Genomic DNA, 22,472 nt, shown 5'->3' on the forward strand with positions numbered 1-22,472 from the left:
GTGATAAATATTCCAATTTAGCATCCAGAAAAATATCAAGAACCGCTGTATTAAGAAAGCAACGATCAAGCCTCGCCCATTGCCTAGATCTCCCCCAGTGACCATTACACCAGGAAAAAGAATTTCCACAAAAAGGCATATCTAGAAGACCACAAGCACCCACCCAATCATTAAACTCCTCCATAGCCAAAGCTAATCTTGGCCGTCCCCCTCTGCGCTCCGAATCATTCCTAATAATATTAAAATCTCCCATCACCATCCAAGGTAATTGGTGAATATTAGCTGCCATCAAAACATCCCACAGTCTTCTACGCTCCAAATAGGAGCATTTCGCATATACAAAAGTAATTCGGACAACATTAGGATTATCAATACGAACTGTCAAAAATTGATCACCCATATACTCAACAACAAGATTTAATTCCTGAACCCAAAACATCCATAACTTACCTCCGTCATCAACATTAGAGCAACAACAATCAAACCGCAAACAATCACGCCACAAATCTAAACGGGAATTACTTACCATTGGCTCAGCAATAACAAGAATTTTAGGAAGAAATTTTGATACCAATTTTTTAAGGCGCTTTCTTGACGTACCTATCCCCCGAGCATTCCAATACAATAAAGATGACTTCATAAATTAAGCCGGGCGGGCTTATTTACGACCCTAGAAGAACCTCTTATCTTAATACCTTTCCCTTTCCTTTTCTTATTCAATTGAATCTGAATCCGAAGCCACAATATTGTCTTTAGCTAAGTGATCCAATGACCCTTCCGAGTCCGAATCTGAGCAAGTGTGACCATCTGAGCAACAATTCGTACGCGCAACCTCCTCATAAACTGAATCATCTCCTTCCTGAACAGAGACCTCCTCCAGCGTCCGTCCTTCATGATTTTCCGTTTGCAAAAATTCCATAATGGGTGCAAGCATGCCCCCAGTTTGCAAACCTGCCATATCAGTCTTAGAACCCGACGCCACACGTTCTTGGTCTATTCCTGAACACAAACCTGCATTTTCGTCTAGCGGCTTAGGTTCCACCAACATCCCCTCCTCAAGATCAACCACCTCCAGTTCTACGTCCATTGATCTACCATGCCCCACCTGGTCAATAACTGGATTAATGGGCACCTGAATTGTGGAACCCGGTTCTCCATCAGCCTCTTCCTGCTCTAATATTGGAACTGCTTCCATTCCTCTGTCTTCAACACCATTCATACGGTCAGCATCTGATTTCTCCCATACTTGATCATTTGGAATAAAGTCCTCCACATTCAACTGCCTCTCTTCCACCTTGCTAGACTCACCCTTCTGAACAAGATTCCCACCTTTGGTTTCCTTGATAACCCAGACCTGTTCCATCGTTGCCTTCTCTTTTGGTTCTGTCATCTGCACATTACGTTTCTTGCCTTCACCTTTACAAGTCTTAGAGTTATGACCTTGAACATGACACTTTGGACAGTATGCCGGCAATGTCTCGAACGCAATACTTTGATAAAGACTTTGGGGGTTTCGGGGGGTACCAATCCACAACGCTTGAATAGGCTCTTTAGAAATATCCATCTCTAAACAGATTCTTGCACCATCTGTACGAGTAGCGCATCGGGTGGGATTGTCTCGCTTTAGAAATCTTCCAATTGGAGCCGTAATGCTACGAAGGAAAGACTCATGATAGTAGTTTGGTGGAAGACCTGGCAGCGTGATCCACACCGGCACACGGACTGGTTCTTGATCTTCTTGGAATTCAATAGTCCAATGGAAAACTCTATACGGTACTCCATTGATTTCACAATTCTCACGAGCAAAAGCCTTAACAAAATCTTTCTCCAACGCCAGTCGCACGAAGACATTCCGCGGCTTACTCATAGATGAAACAATCGGTTGGTTTGATAGACCCCATCTGGCTTTGATGAATGCTCTTATGGAATCAAGAGAGGGTCTTTGTCGGAGAACTTTCAATACTAGAGAGTATTGAAAAGGTATAGCCGAGCGGTCCACTTCATCTTTAGAGAAGATAATACAGACCTCTCCATCAACAATTTTGTGAGATCGGAATGGTACCATGACTTCAGGGATAGACTGAGGAGTCTCCAGGACCAAGTCTGCATAGGATCTGAGGCGAGGAGCAACCACCGAAATGGCCTGGTGGCCTTCGGTGATAGCCATGCATAGCCCCAATCACACGAACGATTCTTGGAGTTTCTTGGACGATTCTTCCTTGATGTTTTTTCACTTATTACTCGAGAAAGAATTTTTAGGAACCCTTTTTTGTTGAATAACTGTGTTACTCTTTTCTATGATTGCCTATGTTCTTCCCATTCCATTCTTGCGTTTAAAGATATATATGACATGTTGCCCTTTGGATTATGAATTAATATGCGATGAGTTAATATAAAAATTGAAAATTAAATAAAGACATGCTAAAGTCTTTATTAACAAAAAGGATTTCCCAACGTCTTTCAGTTGAATAACTTCATAATAGTAAGTACAGACATGCAAAAGTCCCAAAAATAAAGAATAATGAATACTTAAACGTATGCACGTCAAGTATCATTTTGTTCTTAGTATTTACAGTGCAAAAAAAAAAAAAAAAAAATTCTGCGAATTAGGTATAGAGACGATGTATGATTGCTTATTGACAGCCTTTTTAAAATTAGAACTACGTTTTGTATTATCCAGAAAAACATGTTGAAGTCAAACAAACTTTTTAACTTATCTTTTTAAAACTATTTAAACAATTTTTAAAACCTCTAAAGCAACTCCTAACAACCCTTAGAATAGACACGTTAACAAGAATTAATCAACACGTTAAATATACTTGTTTATATAATCAGTCAAGTCATCATACGACAATCAGTGAGATATAACAACGAAAATTCAAGATAGTCGAAGTCGAAGTTTTTTCTTTCACATTGGTGAAAGGCAGAGAAAGAGAGAGAAAAGTAGAAAAAGAAGATACAAATAAATTATTGGGGCGACTCGAGTCGTAAGAGCCGCGTACCAAACTAGTTCCATTATTTATTGCTGCAATACCCACGTCTCCTCGGCAGGGCACTAAAATTATATTTAGTGAGAAATTAGACAAGAGATGGATGTTGGTGCAATTACAGAGATGTTTTCGGTTTTGAAAGTGAGCCTGTTTTTTGTTATAGCGACTGCTGTTCTTGGAGTTGGCAACTCAGAACACGCTGCTGCAGGGAACATTAATAATATTGGTCATGGTGGAAGAAAACTTGCCGAAACTCCTAGTCCAGGTAATTAAGTACATATATACATTATTACTCTTGTGGAAACCTACTATACATGATCTTTCTAATTTATATATGCATTGTCTTAATTAAATTGGTCCATCCTAAGTTATTAAATTGTATAATTCACGGAGACTGAGAAGCTTGTTTGTAGTAATCCAGAGCAGACATGCTATGGCGGAAAGCACACTTCTGCTCTAGCACACAGCTTGTTTCCTCAAAGCACAGTACTTCTGCTCTTGACAAAATTATAAGCTGATTACTTTCATACAAAGGACGCAAATTGATACGTACTGCATGCGTACGTATAGTAATATAAATACAATTATTCGTCTATTAAAGAGTTTAATAATTATTAAGTTTATATTATGACATCTTCCTTGACGCGAACTCAACGATTAAGATTTGAATACTTCTTTAATTAACGAATACTAATTTCTTCAATTCGATTTGCTTAATTTGATTACTTAAAAACCAAAGAAAGTCCAACACTGTTGATAAACGAAGTACGTACGTACTAACCCCTGTTTTATTATAATGTGTTTTAATTATTTAGACTAAATTATAATCCAGGACCTGATTTTTATTTTTTATTTTCTATTTTTATCTTTTACTTCAAAACCAAAATGTCTGTCCTTCAAAGACAAGAACTTTTGTGAAGCTTTTAACTATTTTTTTTTTTTTCCAAACAAATCTCCCTTACGTGCAGAGTCCGAATTCAAACACAGAAATCTCTAGTATGTAATCATATGAAATCATCAATTATCTCCAAAATTTAAAATGATGAGAAGAGATTTAATCATTTATATTTATTTTAATAAATAAGCCAACGGTTTGGCTTTCACGGTATTTGCCGGCATGCTAGTTCTTTGACAAAAAGGTGTGCTAAATGATAATTCAAAAACATGATTGGCTTAAGTCTTAACGTAAAAAGTGTTTGGACATTGAGCTGTTCGAGATGAATCTTGAACATGTTACAAGGATTTCTAGTGTGTGCGAGCGCAACAGAAACAACAAATTAAGAAGCCGATCGATAATTATGATCTGGATGAACTTATTTGAGTAGTAGATCGGCACATATATATATATATGTGGATTGCTAATTTGTTCTAATTAACTCTCTTTTTGGTGTCAGAATTTCAAGGTTTCATAAGTATTGACTGTGGTAGCAATGTTGAAGATTACATTCACCCGACAACGGGTATTCCTTACACGTCAGATGAAGGATTTATAGATACTGGAATAGCTGCAACGGTGTCTCGAAATTATGATGATCGGGTGAAACAGACATTGAGAAGTTTTCCTCAAGGAAAAAGGAATTGTTACACCCTGCGACCTAATGAAGCCAGAAACAAGAAGTACTTGATCAGAGCTAGATTCGCGTATGGAAATTATGATGGCAAAGACAAGGGCCCAGTATTTGACCTATATCTTGGGGTTAATAAATGGAGAACAGTAGACAATACGAATGAAACCTACCATGAGATAATTCACGTAGCTTCGACGGATTACATAGATGTTTGTCTTGTGAACATTGGCCAAGGTGTACCCTTCATTTCAGCGTTGGAGCTACGGCATTTGGACTCTTCCATGTATCGCATCGAGAGCGGGGCACTGTTACAACTTCGGCGAATTGATGTTGCCGGAACTGGCAATTCTATAATCAGGTGAATCATTTCATACACAATGCTAGTAGATTTGGGACTTGTCTCTAACATTACTCTATCTTGATTACATGTCAATTATGTTTATGTGATTACTTTTTGTGTGATTTCGTGATTAAATCTTCTCTTGCATGCGTTTAATCATCTTTGGCTCACGTTCATCAATTCATATAAAAGCTAGCGCTTCTATTCCAGTATCATTTTGTTCTGACACTTTCTGGGGGAAAATAACTGCTGCCATTTAGGTATCCAGACGATGCGTATGATCGGTACTGGCACGCTTCACAACAAAAAGATGATTGGATTAAAATTGCCTCCAACTCGACCATTTACGCCTCTAGCAGTGGTGAAGCTTATGGATTGCCAGTTGAAGTGATGAAGACTGCTGCCAAAACACAGAACGCGAGCATTCCCTTAAAAGCTAACTTCACGCTAGATCCTCTTTCAAAATATTATTGTTACTTCCACTTTGCTGAGGTTGAGAAACTTGAATCTGGCCAGCAGCGGGAATTGACAATTTCTTTGGATGATCAACGCAGCTATCTGACAGAATCTGTTATACTTGATTATCTAACTCCACGTACAATAGCCCAAGATAATCCGCCAATTACCGGAGCGCCGCGGTTATTCTTGTCAATAAATGCGGCTCAGGGAACTCATTTTCCTCCAATCCTCAACGCCTATGAGATTTTCAAGTTGATAGAGCTACCAAATGAACCAACTGCCACAGAGGACGGTATGCCTTCTTCTCTTTTCTTTTTTTCTTGTAAGGATTAAGTGCAATATTTTGGTGTTTGGTGATGGTCCTCTGTATATATAAGCAGGAGGAGTCTTTTCTCAACAAAAATAAAACACAATTTATGTTCTCAATGTTGTTATTAAAGGTCGAACTATTGATTCCAAAGGCTTAGTACTGTCATACAAATTTAATCAACTTTTTGACCCTCAGAACTTCCATGAAGGTTTTACTCTATTGACATTGACCTCTGTAATGTGGACCTACTGTGATACCAATTATTAAATATCATCTAAAAACTCTAAGACTCTGATATTAATTTGATTAAACCTTAACCTCAAGATCATATCACTCGTGTGAGTGGTGACGGTCCTATATATGAAGTCTTGGGAGGACTAAAGCCCCCAACATACCCTAACATTGCATCCTTTTGCAGGGGAGTCCTCAAAGAGTTGCATCAGTTTAGTGTAAACCGATCCTCTCATGGGAAATCTATCACTATAGGAGAATTACAAGCTTGGGGTGTACAATATTATGATGTAATTACCACCACACATCTTCAGAAGAACAATTTTGTTGTTGTCTACAGTTATTTATTTATTTATATATCAGTGAAATCTGGGTATCTTCCTCCATGGTCATACGATTAACAGCCAAAGCAAACTTTTGAATTCTTAGAAATGGCATAGTATCATGGATAGCAATTTTAGTCGTCACCATAGAATCCACAAACGTACTGTTGGTAGTTCTAATTCGCTTTGAGTATCATACATGCTATTACATTCAGGCAAATTCAGCCTCATGGCGAAGGCACATCTGTACGTGCATCTGCTGCAAATTTTGGATCAAAGTGTCACAATTCATATTTATTTCTTATATTTGTATCTCAACTTCTCCCTCCCCCTCTCTCCCACATTACTTTTCAATGATTGTCTGTTGATTCTAGTTTTGCCATTAATAATTTTAGTTAAAGCTATCATGGAAATCAAGACACGGTACAACGTGACTAGAAATTGGCAAGGCGATCCATGTGTACCAAGTGAATACTCATGGGATGGTTTAAACTGCACTAACGACAATCCTCCAAGGATCATCTCATTGTAAGTGCGCTTCCGAAACATAAAACTTCTGTGGAGGCATGCATGCTGTGGAACATTCATTTTGACGGAAACTACAAAGATAGTGGCTCCCTTGTTCACAGGGGCCAACTACGAGAGATTTTTTTTTTTTTTTTTTTTTTTTAAATTTTTTAAATTAATTATTATTTATTTTTTTATTCCAACTTAACATTAAACAATGGCAATAACTTCCTTGTTTCATAATTTCAAGCAGGAACTTGAGCTCAAGCAATCTGACAGGGGATATCGATACTTCATTCTCCAAGCTCGAACTACTGCAGTCCTTGTGAGTCTTAATTTGAAATGTGATAAACATTTAAGCATTCAGTTTCTAAACACCAGTGTTAGCCAGACACCAGCAGGTTTAACAACACTGTCAACACAGTCTGCCAGCTTGAGATTACCAATTGATAGATGGACCCCTGATTGCTGAGATGTTAATAATTAGAGTGCATTTGTGGGATTTGAGTAGATCTTTGATTATAGGATAAGAATTTCTTCTCCAAAAATAAATCATTATCTTTTGAATAATTATTCTTACCATCTCATACACTACATATCTTTTATTTTATTTTTTCATGAATATGTGATATATGGATAATGAATAGAACAATTCAATTAATTTAAACAGAATAAAATTAAATTAAAATAGGTACGTAAGACATCCTCTTACCTTTACTTTCAAAGTTAGACCCAAGTGACGACGACGACGACGACTTACACAGAAGCTAGAACCATTGACTTGGCTGATGACTTGAAGAAAGTCTTCAAGCATACCAGATCGTCCTGTACTCCATATTGGTGTGCTGCTCATCCCATCTTCCTTCCTCGGCAGGGCACTAAAATTATATTTAGTGAGAAAGAGTGAAAGATGGGTACTGGCCGTGCAATTACAGAAATGCTTTTGGTTTTGAAAGTGAGCCTGTTTTTTGTTATAGCGACTGCTGTTCTTGGAGTTGGCAACTCAGAACACGCTGCTGCAGGGAACATTAATATTGGTCATCATGGAGGAAGAAAACTTGCTGAAACTCCTAGTCCAGGTAATTAAGTACATATATACATTATTACTCTTGTGGAAACCTACTATACATGATCTTTCTAATTTATATATGCATTGTCTTAATTAAATTGGTCCATCCTAAGTTATTAAATTGTATAATTCACGGAGACTGAGAAGCTTGTTTGTAGTAATCCAGAGCAGACATGCTATGGCGGAAAGCACACTTCTGCTCTAGCACACAGCTTGTTTCCTCAAAGCACAGTACTTCTGCTCTTGACAAAATTATAAGCTGATTACTTTCATACAAAGGACGCAAATTGATACGTACTGCATGCGTACGTATAGTAATATAAATACAATTATTCGTCTATTAAAGAGTTTAATAATTATTAAGTTTATATTATGACATCTTCCTTGACGCGAACTCAACGATTAAGATTTGAATACTTCTTTAATTAACGAATACTAATTTCTTCAATTCGATTTGCTTAATTTGATTACTTAAAAACCAAAGAAAGTCCAACACTGTTGATAAACGAAGTACGTACGTACTAACCCCTGTTTTATTATAATGTGTTTTAATTATTTAGACTAAATTATAATCCAGGACCTGATTTTTATTTTTTATTTTCTATTTTTATCTTTTACTTCAAAACCAAAATGTCTGTCCTTCAAAGACAAGAACTTTTGTGAAGCTTTTAACTATTTTTTTTTTTTTCCAAACAAATCTCCCTTACGTGCAGAGTCCGAATTCAAACACAGAAATCTCTAGTATGTAATCATATGAAATCATCAATTATCTCCAAAATTTAAAATGATGAGAAGAGATTTAATCATTTATATTTATTTTAATAAATAAGCCAACGGTTTGGCTTTCACGGTATTTGCCGGCATGCTAGTTCTTTGACAAAAAGGTGTGCTAAATGATAATTCAAAAACATGATTGGCTTAAGTCTTAACGTAAAAAGTGTTTGGACATTGAGCTGTTCGAGATGAATCCTGAACATGTTACAAGGATTTCTAGTGTGTGCGAGCGCAACAGAAACAACAAATTAAGAAGCCGATCGATAATTATGATCTGGATGAACTTATTTGAGTAGTAGATCTGCACATATATATATATATGTGGATTGCTAATTTGTTCTAATTAACTCTCTTTTTGGTGTCAGAATTTAAAGGTTTCATCAGTATTGACTGTGGTAGCAATGTTGAAGATTACATTCACCCGACAACGGGTATTCCTTACACGTCAGATGAAGGATTTATAGATACTGGAATAGCTGCAACGGCGTCTCGATATTATGATGATCCGGTGAAACAGACATTGAGAAGTTTTCCTCAAGGAAAAAGGAATTGTTACACCCTGCGACCTAATGAAGCCAGAAACAAGAAGTACTTGATCAGAGCTAGATTCGCGTATGGAAATTATGATGGCAAAGACAAGGGCCCAGTATTTGACCTATATCTTGGGGTTAATAAATGGAGAACAGTAGACAATACGAATAACAGCTATTATGAGATAATTCACGTAGCTTCGACGGATTACATAGATGTTTGTCTTGTGAACATTGGCCAAGGTGTACCCTTCATTTCAGTATTGGAGCTACGGCAACTGCACTCTTCCATGTATCGCATCGAGAGCGGGGCACTGTCAAAGTTTAGGCGACGTGATGTTGGCAGAACGGACACTTCTATAATCAGGTGAATCATTTCATACCATCCTGAGGAATCTTGATTCTTGATTGCATGCATGCATGGCTATAATTTATACCATTGCGTTTATTCATCTCTTGCTCACGTTCATCAATTCATGTAAAAGCTAGCGCTTGATTGTTTCAGCATCACTTTGTTCTGACACGATCTGGGTAACAAAAAAATTTGCTGCCATTTATAAGGTATCCAAACGATGCGTATGATCGGTACTGGCACCCTTCACAAGAAGATGATTGGATTAAAATTGCCTCCAGCTCGACCATTTACGCCTCTAGCAGTGATGAAACTTACGGATTGCCAGCTGAGGTGATGAAGACTGCTGCCAAAACACAGAACGCGAGCAGTCCCATAGAAGTTTACTTCAACCCGCTTGATTCTAGTTCTAAATATTATTGGTACTTTCACTTTGCTGAGGTTGAGAAACTTGAACCTGGCCAGCAGAGGGAATTGGCAATTTCTTTGGATGGTCAGCGCTATCTGACAGAATCTGTTAGACTTGATTATCTAAAATCACAAACCATAGTCCACGATAATCTGCCAATTAGCGGAGCACAGTTATACTTCTCAATAAATGCAGCTCAGGGAACTCAACTTCCTCCAATCCTCAACGCCTATGAGATTTTCGAGTTGATAGAGCTACCAAATGAACCAACTGCAACAGACGACGGTATGCCTTCTCTTTTCTATATTAATTGTACGGATTATGTGCAGTATTTCTGTGTTTGGAGATGGTCATCTGGATATATAAGTAGGAGTCTTTTCTAAACAAAACAAAATATGCTTTTTGTTCTCAAGGTCGTGATTAAAAGGGTCCACCTATTGATTCTAAAATTTAAGAAATGTTGGATATTAATTGGTCAACTTTTAACCCTTTGATCATAACGACATCCAAGACGGTCAACTATCGATATTAACTCTTATGACGTGGTCTCAATTGTTAAAAGGCCTTATTACAGATCTTAAAATCCTAAGACTGTGATTCTAATTTTGTTAAACCTTTAATCGGCCTCAAAGATCTCGTGTCCGTGGTGATGCCCCCAATGAAATTTTAGCAGGACTGAAGCCGCCCTAGCATGCCCTACCATTGCATCCTCTTTGCACTAGTGGTGTCCCATACTGGGTGCACTCGTCCAAGATGTGTACCTGTTAATGGTTGCAACTCCTCAAAGAGTTTATGCATCAGTTTAGTGTGAACCTATAGTCTCATGGGAAATCTATCACCATGTGAACCGATAGTCTCATTGGGGTGCGCACTATTATGATGTAATTAACCCCACACATCTTCAGAAGAACAATTTTGCTGTTGTCAATAGTTTTTTATAAATCAATGAAATCTGGTTTTCTTCCATATATATGGTCATACAATTAACCGCCAAAGCAAACTTTGTTCTTAGAAATGGCATGGTATTATGAGTAACAATTTTACCAGTCACCGTAGAATCCACAATCGTCATATGTTCTAGTTCGCTTTGACTGATCTTGAGTATCGCACATGCTATTCGGGCAAATTCATCCTCATGACAAAGGCACATTTGTGCATCTGCTGCAAATTTTGGATCAAAGTGTCACAATTTATATTTCTTTCTTATGTTTTATATCAAATTCCCCCCCGCGTTCACTTTTCAAGGATTGTCTATTGATTCTAGTTTTGCCATTAAAAATTTTAGTTGAAGCTATCATGAAAATCAAGACATGGTACAAGGTGAGAAGAAACTGGCAAGGCGATCCATGTGTCCCAAGTAATTACTCATGGGATGGTTTAAACTGCAATAACGACAATCCTCCAAGGATCATCTCATTGTAAGTGCGCTTCTGAAACATAAAACTTCTGTGGAGGCATGCTGTCAAATTTCAATCACGCTGGTAAACTTTCATTTTGACGGAAACTACAAAGATAGTGTGGCTCCCTTGTTCACAGGGGCCAACTACAAGAGAATTTTATTTATTTATTATTTATTGCAGCTTAACATTAAACAATGGCAATAACTTCCTAGTTTCATAATTTCAAGCAGAAATTTGAGCTCAAGCAATCTGACAGGGGATATCGCTCCTTCATTCTCCAAGCTCGAACTACTGCAGTCCTTGTGAGTCTTAATTTGAAATATGATAAATATTTAAGCATTCTGTTTCTAAACACAAGCAGGATGAACAACACTGTCAACACAGGCTGCCAGCTTGAGATTACCAATTGGTAGATGGACCTCTGATTGCTGAGATGTTAATAATTAGAGTGTATTTGTGGGATTGGATTCCAGGAACTTTTACTTGGAAAAAATTGTATATAAGTCCTGTTATTTAATATTGGTTTTCAAGCACTAAAAACAATTGTTTAGCTTAAGTTGCTAATATTTTTATGCAAGATTTTTCTTTCTTTTTCAGGGATTTGTCATTTAACAACTTAACTGGGCCACTGCCACAAGTTTTGGAACTGCTACCTAATTTAAACACTCTGTAAGACGTGGAACTCTGATCTAGGTGTTGCGAAGAATACCTTCAGAGAAGGAAATTGAAGTGGTCTTCTAACACTATATTTGCAGGGATTTAAGAGGGAACAAGTTCACAGGTTCAATTCCTGAGGCTCTTCTGGAACATTTTAGGAATGGAAAATTAGACCTAAGGTTAGGTTATCTTCCTATCTCCAATATTTCTTTTTCTCCATTTCCTAATGTTATAATCACTTTATTCTTTTTTTCTGTACATAGAAAATGCTTGAAGAAGTATATTTCCAACTTTATAATTCCTTTTTTTTTTTTTTGCATGGCGGATGGCATCAACATCTAATATATAATAACTGACCTTGACATCTTTACTTGATGCCTTTGATGCACTTTATAAAAGGGTTGATGCGCATCCAGATCTTTGTCTGTACACTCCATGTAAGGGAAAGAAGAAAAAGGAGTTTGTCATTCCAATTCTTGCATCGTTTATAACAGCAGTCTTGATCCTTCTCTTCATCGTTAGTGCTCTTGCTATATATAGAAGGAAAAGAGGATCAGGTAGTTCGTTCTTTATTTTCTGCTGCTTAGTTCTATCACTGTTTATATTGGCGAGCTTGCTTACAAAGATATAGCACTCAATGGAAATTTATTTTCTTGTGATACACCGAAGTCGCGAAAAAAATTATAGGTGGAACACCATGGTAGGTGAAACTGATGAATGCGCTCATTATACTCACCTGGTGCTTGGGTTCAATTCTCACCACAGTCATGTTTACACCAAGTTTTGAGAGGTCGGCAATATGTGTCCTTCTTTAGATTGGCATCCTGATGCCCTTTCTTGCTCAAACATGAAGATAATATTAAAAATAAGGAGTTTCATCCTCCCATTCATTATCCATTCATGGTTGTACCGTCTATACCACACAACCATGGCATCTCAATCCCCTGCTATTTTGTAAAATCAAGTATCCCCAAAATCTTCAATAAGTGGGACACCACTTCGTACCATCTTGAGGCTGGCCTTGAAAAAGGATCTAACACATCCTAACATTGACAAGCATGAAATCCAGGACTTCTTCTAGCATTACTCACTGTCAAACTATAATGCAGAAACCTAAGCTCAGAACGCTACAACATCACTGCATATGAGATTCGGTTGTACAAGCCTGAGGGTTAATGTGCATAACCCTTTAGGATAAGTGGACTCGGGATTTGATTATAGTAACAATCATGAGATATTTAAAACATAAACTAAGCACATGACAATGCCAGCTGCAAACTTATTTTTAGCAGAGGTGAATGTTTCAATTTTGATAATCTTTCTTGCTGTAGACGTGGTTACCAAATCCAGCATCAAATCAAAGAATCGACAGTATAGCTACTCTGAGGTTGTCAAGATAACCAATAACTTCAAAAACATCATTGGCAAAGGAGGATTTGGAAACGTGTACCTCGGCAAATTGGAAGATGAAATTCAAGTTGCTGTTAAGCTTCTCTCTCCTTCATCAAACCAAGGGTACAAGGAATTTAGAGCAGAGGTTAGATGGAACAGAAGCCAGTGTTTGCAATTACTTGAAAGTTTCAAAGACTACCAATTTCATGCAACTAAACAATGGAACTCCATTTCGAAATGCAGGCACAGCTATTAATGGTAGTTCATCATAGAAACTTGGTTACTCTTGTTGGATACTGTGATGACGGTGAAAACAAGGCGCTCATATACGAGTACATGGCTAACGGGAATCTGCAGCAGCATTTGTCAGGTATTTGCAATCTCGTTTTTAAAGGCTCCTCTCATCATATGAGTCGCTAGCTATATGTTACCTTCATCAAATCAAAAGTACATCATGGGTTGGCTTCTAGTTAGAGCAAGCAACCTGGCATGATTGTAAAAATCTGGGCCATTTTTTTATGACAACCAAACTGAATGAGACAGAATTGGAATGTTTTTGCTGCAGTGACAAACCCAAATGTCTTAACATGGAATGAGCGACTTTGTATTGCAGTGGACGCAGCACACGGTTTGCAACCAAATTAACATAATTATTCATCTTCAGCATCTTTGAATTTCTTTTTTCGTTTGCTTGAATAAGTCCACGTTGTTTACTGGTGGAGTTACAGGGTTGGAGTATCTACATAATGGTTGCAAGCCACCTATCATCCACAGAGATTTAAAACCATCCAACATCCTACTAAACGAAAACATGCAAGCCAAGATAGCTGATTTTGGGCTTTCTAGAGCCTTTGCCACCGAAAGTGATTCCCACGTGTCAACTTGCCCAGCTGGCACTTTGGGATACGTCGATCCGGAGTAAGTGTTTAGAGCTACTGACTTCTGCATAGCTCTTTTTTTAGTTATACTGTAATCAATTATCATGTCCAAAGTTCTAGTGAAATTTGAAACACACTAAACTTTTTATCCTAAATTTTCTACTACCAAAATATGTTTTTCCCTTGAGCATCCAAAATCTCCAAAATGTATGGCCTGCCCTTAATTCAACATGCGAGTTATGTAAATTGGACACCCTCACTTTATTTACCAGTGCGAGTTGTCTAAATCATTATTATAGGTAATAATTTGAAGCTTTAAATCAGTATTTGGGTTTCTTATACTGTTCTAATGACCCTCGTCTGTGTTTTAATTGCAGAATTCCAACATCTAGGAACTTCAATAAGAAAAGTGACGTCTATAGCTTTGGGATTATTTTGTTTGAGCTTATAACCGGTCGCCCTGCAATAATAAGAGGTCCTATGCGAAACATTCACATACTTGATTGGGTTTATCCTTTGATTGAAAGGGCAGATATTCAAAACATTGTTGATCCAAGACTAGAAGGAGAATTCAGCACCACTTCTGCATGGAAAGTTGTGGAAATAGCCATGTCGTGCGCACTGCCGGTTGCAATCCAAAGACCAGACATGAGTCAGGTATTGGCAGAACTAAATGAATGTTTGGCTCTGGTATTGACTCGTGGAAGAAATCAAAGGATGACAACTGAGTGTAGAACTTCAAGCATGCCACACAACATGTTCCATTTGGTGCTAGAATCAGAAATTGCTCCCACCGCTAGATAGTTTCTGAAGAAAACTATGCTCAAAAGTTCCTTCAATACAGTATGACAAGTGATCTGTTTGAAGACCTTATTATATCCTTGTGTCATGTGTGTATCTTTTTTCAATCGAGTATGAGACCGAGTACTATTATGCATTTCAACAGCTTTCTAGGTTCTGTTGGACTTATAAAGTACAATGATTACTATTAATTAAGGGACCAATTAATCAAATATCAATTCAAGTCACTTTCAGAAATAAGATCCTCTTCTTTTAGTTTATCATCATCCCATTAAGAATTGAGTAAGAAGAGGAGAACGTGCCAGCAATGTATATAAGAGGGACGTAAGCTAGCAGCCTAGAAGGATGAAGCAGCAGAAGCAAGCAAAGCGTTTCAGGCGTCCAATAGTCGGAAGAAGAAAACAATGCTATTTGTAGATGGAAGAAAATGTGACCATGTGAAATCCTTTAAAAAAAAAAACCTTAAAAGAAAACACTCTTAGAAATGTTTACTTAGAATAGATCATTTAACTAATTTTTTATTACAAAAGTATTTACAATCACCCTTTTCTACAAAACCTATGTTGAGGCTATAATCCCACTTATATGGATAGTAAGTAACTTGTTTGCCCCCACTGTAATATCAGTCAAAAGACTCAAAACTTTGACAATTAACTTGATTTTATTTATTAGAATCCAGTAGCTGAACTCTCTTTAGATATTCAAATTGTTTTCTTGTGATTTACATACTCCAAAATAGATCATTTTGATCTTTGTGGAGGTATGGAAAACTTTTTTCCTCTGTTAATTGTTGGATTTTTTTTTGTTTTTGTATTTTGTTTTTAATTTTATACATTAAGGGAGCATTAGGGATGCTGTGATGTGATGTCTCTAACAATTTATTAATGGAGTTTTTACAAAGAGATCAACATAATCAATCTTATAATCCTGGGGACTAAAGTTAGATTAAAAAATACAGAGCAATTTCATTTTGAGACAAACATATATAATTATATATTGATAATAACCAGACATGAAATTTGTTGGAAATATTTTTAAAATAATTATATATTATATTTATTATTGATATTACTTTTAGATTTATTGGAAAGTTATGAGTTATTTTGAAAATAGAGAAATTATAAAGAAATTGTTTTGGCCTAGTGGCATTGGTGGCCTTAATTGACCCAAAAAAACCGATTTTCGTCCAACGAAAAGTTACAAATAAAAATACAAATATAAAAAAGATACTTAGCCTCAAGTGCATCCCATAGATTCTTGACGATTGCTTTGTTTTGGTACACGTCAAACAATGTGTCAAATATTGCATTGCAAATATGTCCCTTGCAGATGTAGTCGTCTTGCTCCCATTTGATCATTGCCTGACTTTGAGCGATTGTCTCGTCTTCATTTACAGACGGCTTAGGAGTGGTTAGAACATACACCACTTTGAGATTGGCCAAGAGGAAGTGCATTCTCTTTTGCCAGTATTGAAAATTGATTCCATCACAACATTCGGGTTTTACAAAATTTGAAGCAAACTCTTTCAAACTATTTGTCATTAATAATCATATATTGTCTTAAAATTGTTGGTGCAAAAGGGGTTGCAAAACAAAAAAATAGTGAGAGAAAAGTTTGCTTCAAGGCACATTACAAATGTCGTTTTCCTTAAGATAATATTCACCCCCACCAATAACGGTATGCACATGGGTTACATGCGAATTTGTCTCTAAGATACAATGAAGCCCAGAACAAGTCTGATTGTCTAACTGTATTATGTACACAAGAAATTAGACCATGAAAACCCTCAAATTGTATTCTTCAACCAAGAGATTAGAAATCTGTTCTCTGCAAAATGAATAGATCCTAATGATGAGTTTTGAAAAAATGAAAACTTTTGAGGGAGATAATTTTGAAATTACCTTCTTGAACTCTATCATTCTATATTTAAATTCGTAGGCCAATGATCTATTTATAAATAACCAATGGATCTTAGTCCAACAGTCATGGTGATTCCGTACCATTCTTCTCGCATGGGTCTGATCGTCTAACTGCATTGTAGCGCCTCGCGCTTGTGCCCCCTTGACGAGTTGCAGCGCCTCACGTTTTGGTGCTATGCCATGGTCGTGTGGAGCCATCTCCCTAAATCAACAAAAGAGAAAGTCTACTTTGCCTCCCCAACTTGACACCTCCATTTGACCGCTAGTCAAATTTTTTTTTTTTTTTTTACTTAGTGGTTAAGGAAGTGGTTTTAAGTGTATTGGTGTATTTTTTTTTATTTTTTAAATATATTTAAATATGTTAAAAAATGTGAAAAAAAAAAAAATTTTACGCTGGGCGATATGCCCAGCGGTCAAAATGGGGCGGCATCCCATCAACAAAAATCCCATCTTTGAAAAAGGTGTGGCTCAAACCTAGCCCCACGGGTAAATATAAGGATTTAATACCACTAAGCTAGTTAAAGGCCTATGGTATACATATGGACCCAAAATACTAGAAGTCTCGTAAACTTTCCATAACTTCCATATTTCCAAAATAATTCATAACTTCCAAAAATAAATTCCGAAAATCTTATTAACAATAAATATTATATATATTATTTTGAAAATATTTCCAACAACAAAGGACTTGATCCTCTCTTAAGTAGATGAATCTTTTTAGAAGGGATCTGGTAGGGAGAATTTGGTGCATAGCCTTCTAAAGAAACTGTTTCAGTCTGTCTTGAATCTTAAGTTTCCACAATTTTTTGTATGTGTCCTTCATCTCTAGCATTTGAGGTGATATTTGAGGCTTAATCATGGTTGCATAGGCTAATTTAACAGAAAATTTTCCAATGGAATGGTGTAGCCAGTTTATCTTGTTACGAATGGAGAAGTAGTTGTATGAACTGAGTGAAATTTTAAGAATGATATTGACAGATTCCGTATTGAAAAGGGCCTGAAGATGGAGAGTGTTCCATCTTTTGGGTTCTTCTAAGTCAATTCAGCTACATTCATTTCATTCCCTTTGATATGGTTATTAGGATTGGGGATAGGTCTGAGAGTGGGAAGGCCAAGAATCTAAGGGTCCGTCCAAACATTAGTAATGGTTCCATTATTAGTTTGAAAGCACATACTGTCCTTATGAATTCTCTTTGCTTCATAAGGCCTTTCCAGAACCATGAATCCGTGTGTCTCCCATTTACTTCAAGGAAAGTGGAGTTTTTCAAATATTTGTTGGTTAAGAAATTTTTCCAAAGGTTGTTTTCGTTATTGCAAAGAGACCAAGCAAATTTTGAAATGAGAGCATTGTTGAACAGAGAGAGTTTTTAAGCCTCAGGCCTCCAAAAGATTTTGGCATGTAAATTGTTTTCCAAGATTTAGGGGTAAAGGTATGGGTCTTGGAGTTGTCTGTACCCCACCAAAAACTGCAAAATAATTTGTCCAAATGGTTTGTGATTGTCTTACGGATCCACATTGTTGCCATGGTGTAAGAGAGAATGGTGGTTCTCCTAGCCTAAGAAAGGATTTTGATTTTCCAACTTTATAGTCTTGAATGGATTTTGTCCAGTGTTTCTTTGAAGAAACCTCTCTTATCAGCCCGATAAAGAGAGGGAGTCCTAGATACCTAAGCTTTGGAGGGGCAATTTTAAGATTCAAAGACTCTTTGATTTCTCTTATGGTGTTGCTGGATGTATTATTGCTAAAGTGCATGGAGGATTTATCAAAATTGATTTTCTGACTAGACCAGGAAGTGTAAGTGTCCTGGCATTTAGCAAAAAGATTGAGTGTTTTGAATAGAGGCTGCCCCAAAAAGGATGAGATCATCAGCAAAAAGAAGATGTGAAAGAGGTGGACCTCTCCTTGAAAAGCTAATACCCTTGATTGAATTGTTATTCTCTTCCCTGAGGATTAGTCTCGAAAGCACTTCACTACCCATTATATAGAGGAAAGGGGATAATGGGTCTCCTTGTCTTATGCCATGAGTGAGGTGAATAAAACCCTTAGGGGATCCATTGATAAGTAGGGTTGAGCTCCGACTCCGACGGAGTCGGAGTAGCCATTTCCGAGCTCCGACTCTGATAGGAGTCAGAGCTAATTTTTTGCTCCGATTCCGACTTCGAACGGAATCGGAGTCCGACTCCGGTTTATTGGACTAAATAATAATAATAATAATAGTACTTAAATAAATAATGTGTCAAATTTCTTTTGTTAAATAAATTATATGCAAGCAAAATTTGATCCATTAACACTAATATGATCACCAAAGCCCAAGTCCAAACCTATAAAAAAAAAATATATATATTGAAAAGAAAAAAAAAAGAAAAAAAAAAGCTTAAATACAATAATTTAAAAACTAAATAATATGTATGATGTAGCCATAGTCTCATTCATAACGTAATAACAACATTGACATAAATATTAAATGTTCATGTCACTCAAATCTCAATGGTCTATTGATCTGTGATCATGCCTGAAATGAAGATAGAAAGTTGCAATCAATAAATGAAAAAAAAGTTGATAAAAAAAAAACTGAAAACGGTAAAAGTAGAATTTCATTCTTACCAAGAAACGGGGTTCTCTCAACTCCATCCCAACTCTCAAGGGGCGTCCGTCTCAGACTCTCAGTTATCGGCAATTATGTTAGGGTTCATAATTAGATCTATAAAATCATAAAAAGTAGAAGTTAGAAACATTAAAAATAATTAAATAATCATTTAAAAACATATAAATTTACCCGATTCAAGCCTATAGCTTTCGGGATCATGCCAACGATATCTAGTCCAATGGGCATTTTACTTATCCAATTCTGTGTGCAAACGAGGGCCTCCACGGTTGACGGTGACAATGAACTCCGATAAACATCTAGCACGCGACCTCCAGTGCTAAATGCCGACTCTGAGGCAACTGTAATGACAAGAATGGCTAGCACATCTCGGACTACACGGGAAAGGACTGGATACTTGGTGAAATTAACTTTCCACCAAGTTAATAGCTGAAATACATCATCAGGTGCCTCGATAGCTTCCATAAAAAATTGTTCAACCTCAGATGTACAATGCATAATATTCCTTGTTGACATGAGTTGACGATACTACTGGATAATATGATGGCCTTTAACCCCTACAGATGGGTCAGTATCACTTGAGAAAGTTGTCGACCCCGTTGACCTCGAATGTGAAGAGCTACCAGTTATGGATGAAGGCTGACAACTATTGCTGTATGATTATATAGATCATCAATATCACTTTTAAGCACTCTAATAAACTCTGCAGCCTTCACTGTCCCGAGGACGGAATTTACCCAAAATTCTAGAACGGCCAGCTTATATCGGGGGTCAAGGATCACAATCACAAATAGTAATCTATTTATCTTCTCAATATTCCCTCAATATTTATCATATTTGATCTTCATCCTTGTAGACATAACATATAACAATCCACCAGAGTCAGTACAACTATTTTCCAAGTGGAAGTGAAGCTCCGACAGCTTGCTGAAGAATGAGTTCGCAGTCGTATATTTGGATCCAGATAGCGGCATGGTTATATCATAAAAAATTCTTAAAAATTCAACAAAGTAGCTTACATTGGTCCAATCATGTGAATCCGGTGCACAAAGCCCATGTCCTGTTGGCTCCAACAAAACATACCTCAGGCCTCCATCCTTGACCTCCATCCGCTCGAATGCTTTTTGGTACTTTTGTGCCACATCTAACATCATGAATGTAGAGTTCCATCGAGTCAGAACGTTCAAGCACAACATACTAGAACATTCAATCTTAAGATCTTCTACTATTGCCTTAAACTTGGCAAGCCTTTGAAGGGAACCCCTCACATATCGTACAATACTGCGAACTCGGGTAATGGAATCATCAACCTCTTTTAACCCCTCAACAACTATGACGTTGATGATATGAGCACAATATCGAACGTGAATAAACTCGTGGGCCCGAATGACATCATCTCTCACTGTCGTGTTCCACTTAAACCAATCAATTGTTGTTTCATTGCCACTGACATTGTCAACTGTAATACACAGCACTTTTCGAATTCCCCAGTCCTTTAAATAATCATTCATCTTCGCCCCAATGGATGTACATTTATGATCCACAATATCTTTAAAACCAATAATTTTTTTATGCAAAATCCACTTACTGTCAATATAGTGTGCTGTGATATACATGTAGCAGACATTCTGTATGGAAGTCCATGTGTTAGTCGTAAACGACACTCTCTGGCCAGTGGTAATAAACATCTTCCTCATCTCCGCCATGTCCTTCGCATGCCTCTTCATACAATCTCGCATCACTGTATACCGTGATGGAATGAGAAATCGTGGCTCAACAAAATTTAGAAACTTTCGAAAGTCTCTTTTCTCGACTGTGGTAAATGGAATCTCATCAGTAATTATCATCTCTGCAAGCATGTCCCTCAACATCTTCTCATTGTATTGAGGGATGACCAATTTCTTAATCTGTGTTCCATCAGTGGCTGTAGAAGTTTGGTAACTGAGGTTGGTCTGATCAGTGGCTTGCAATCCCTTCGCTATCTTATATCGTTGGCAACCATTTAGATGTGCTATTAACACACTGGTACCTTGCTTCTTCGAATGGCATTCACAAAGTGATCCACAGTAATGACATATTGCTACCGGATTCGCAATATCACTAGAAATTTTGGTGAAATGCTCCCATGTCTACGACCTATTTTTAGAAGGCCGTGGTGGTTGATTTTGCTCAATGGGCATCTCCTCCTCTTCGTTGAACATATTCTCATCCTCTATATCAACTGGAAATGAGAGTCAACTACTCGCACAAGATGTAGCTGCTCTAGATGTAGCTGCCTTAGATGTGGCTTTAGGGATGGAAATACCCACCGGTGTAGGAGTTGTAGCATTGGCATCCGCCACATCCCCTTATGGACGATCCATGTCACAATCAAAGAAGCTGAAAAAATAATAATGAAAACAAAATTAGTTTAAAAAATAACTAGCATTTATTAAACATTTAAATTAACACAAAGATATAAAAGTATTCATTGCAAGAGGGCACATCATTATTAAACCTGGAAATGTCACATGATTTATAGAAATCATTAATCGAAAGCTTTATCATTCTTTCTACTTCATACAAAACAGGCCAAGATGTTGGGCACTTTGCATTGCATGAGATTGGTATAGAAAGTATTAATCGATGTCATTTTCTATCCAAACTTGTAACATACTGAGTATTGTTTTTAATTTCCTCAAGAAAATGAAGTGTTGTAAAGGAAGAAAATGAATATTTATTGCTATTACATTTCAAAATATATATATATATATATATATATATATATACACCATATGATTAAGGCAAAACTATCAGTGTGTAAGGCTTATTATGATTTGTTCAAAGTCATTGATTCAATGGAAACAAGATTCAACGAACTTGATAACAATGCAGTTCCTTTCCTTTTTAAGACTATTTGAACTACCCACGGTAGAATCAATTTGCATATTCAAACTTTTAATACCAATACAACATACC

The 22,472-nt window shown here is 36.9% G+C and overlaps 1 protein-coding gene across 1 annotated transcript; it reads left to right on the top strand.

Moving 5' to 3' along the window:
• Positions 1-3,089: 3,089 nt before the first annotated feature.
• Positions 3,090-15,180, top strand: LOC121247634 (putative leucine-rich repeat receptor-like serine/threonine-protein kinase At2g19230). The gene is made up of 13 exons (XM_041146030.1): positions 3,090-3,255; positions 4,385-4,916; positions 9,663-10,147; positions 11,148-11,280; positions 11,493-11,564; positions 11,860-11,931; positions 12,018-12,098; positions 12,319-12,479; positions 13,251-13,456; positions 13,555-13,681; positions 13,877-13,939; positions 14,040-14,229; positions 14,567-15,180. Exons 1-13 carry the CDS (start codon positions 3,090-3,092, stop codon positions 14,991-14,993), a joined length of 2,715 nt encoding a protein of 904 aa, XP_041001964.1. The 3' UTR covers positions 14,994-15,180.
• Positions 15,181-22,472: the final 7,292 nt, after the last annotated feature.

Source organism: Juglans microcarpa x Juglans regia, chromosome 1D (genome assembly GCF_004785595.1).
Source record: "Juglans microcarpa x Juglans regia isolate MS1-56 chromosome 1D, Jm3101_v1.0, whole genome shotgun sequence".
In the NCBI taxonomy this organism is placed as follows: Eukaryota; Viridiplantae; Streptophyta; class Magnoliopsida; order Fagales; family Juglandaceae; genus Juglans; species Juglans microcarpa x Juglans regia.

Coding starts and splice junctions, on each gene's coding strand:
- LOC121247634 (XM_041146030.1), top strand. CDS start 3,090: ATGGATGTTGGTGCAATTACAGAGATGTTTTCGGTTTTGAAAGTGAGC. Junction 13,457..13,554: donor ACAAGGAATTTAGAGCAGAG/GTTAGATGGAAC, acceptor TTCGAAATGCAG/GCACAGCTATTAATGGTAGT. Junction 13,682..13,876: donor TCTGCAGCAGCATTTGTCAG/GTATTTGCAATC, acceptor TTTTTGCTGCAG/TGACAAACCCAAATGTCTTA.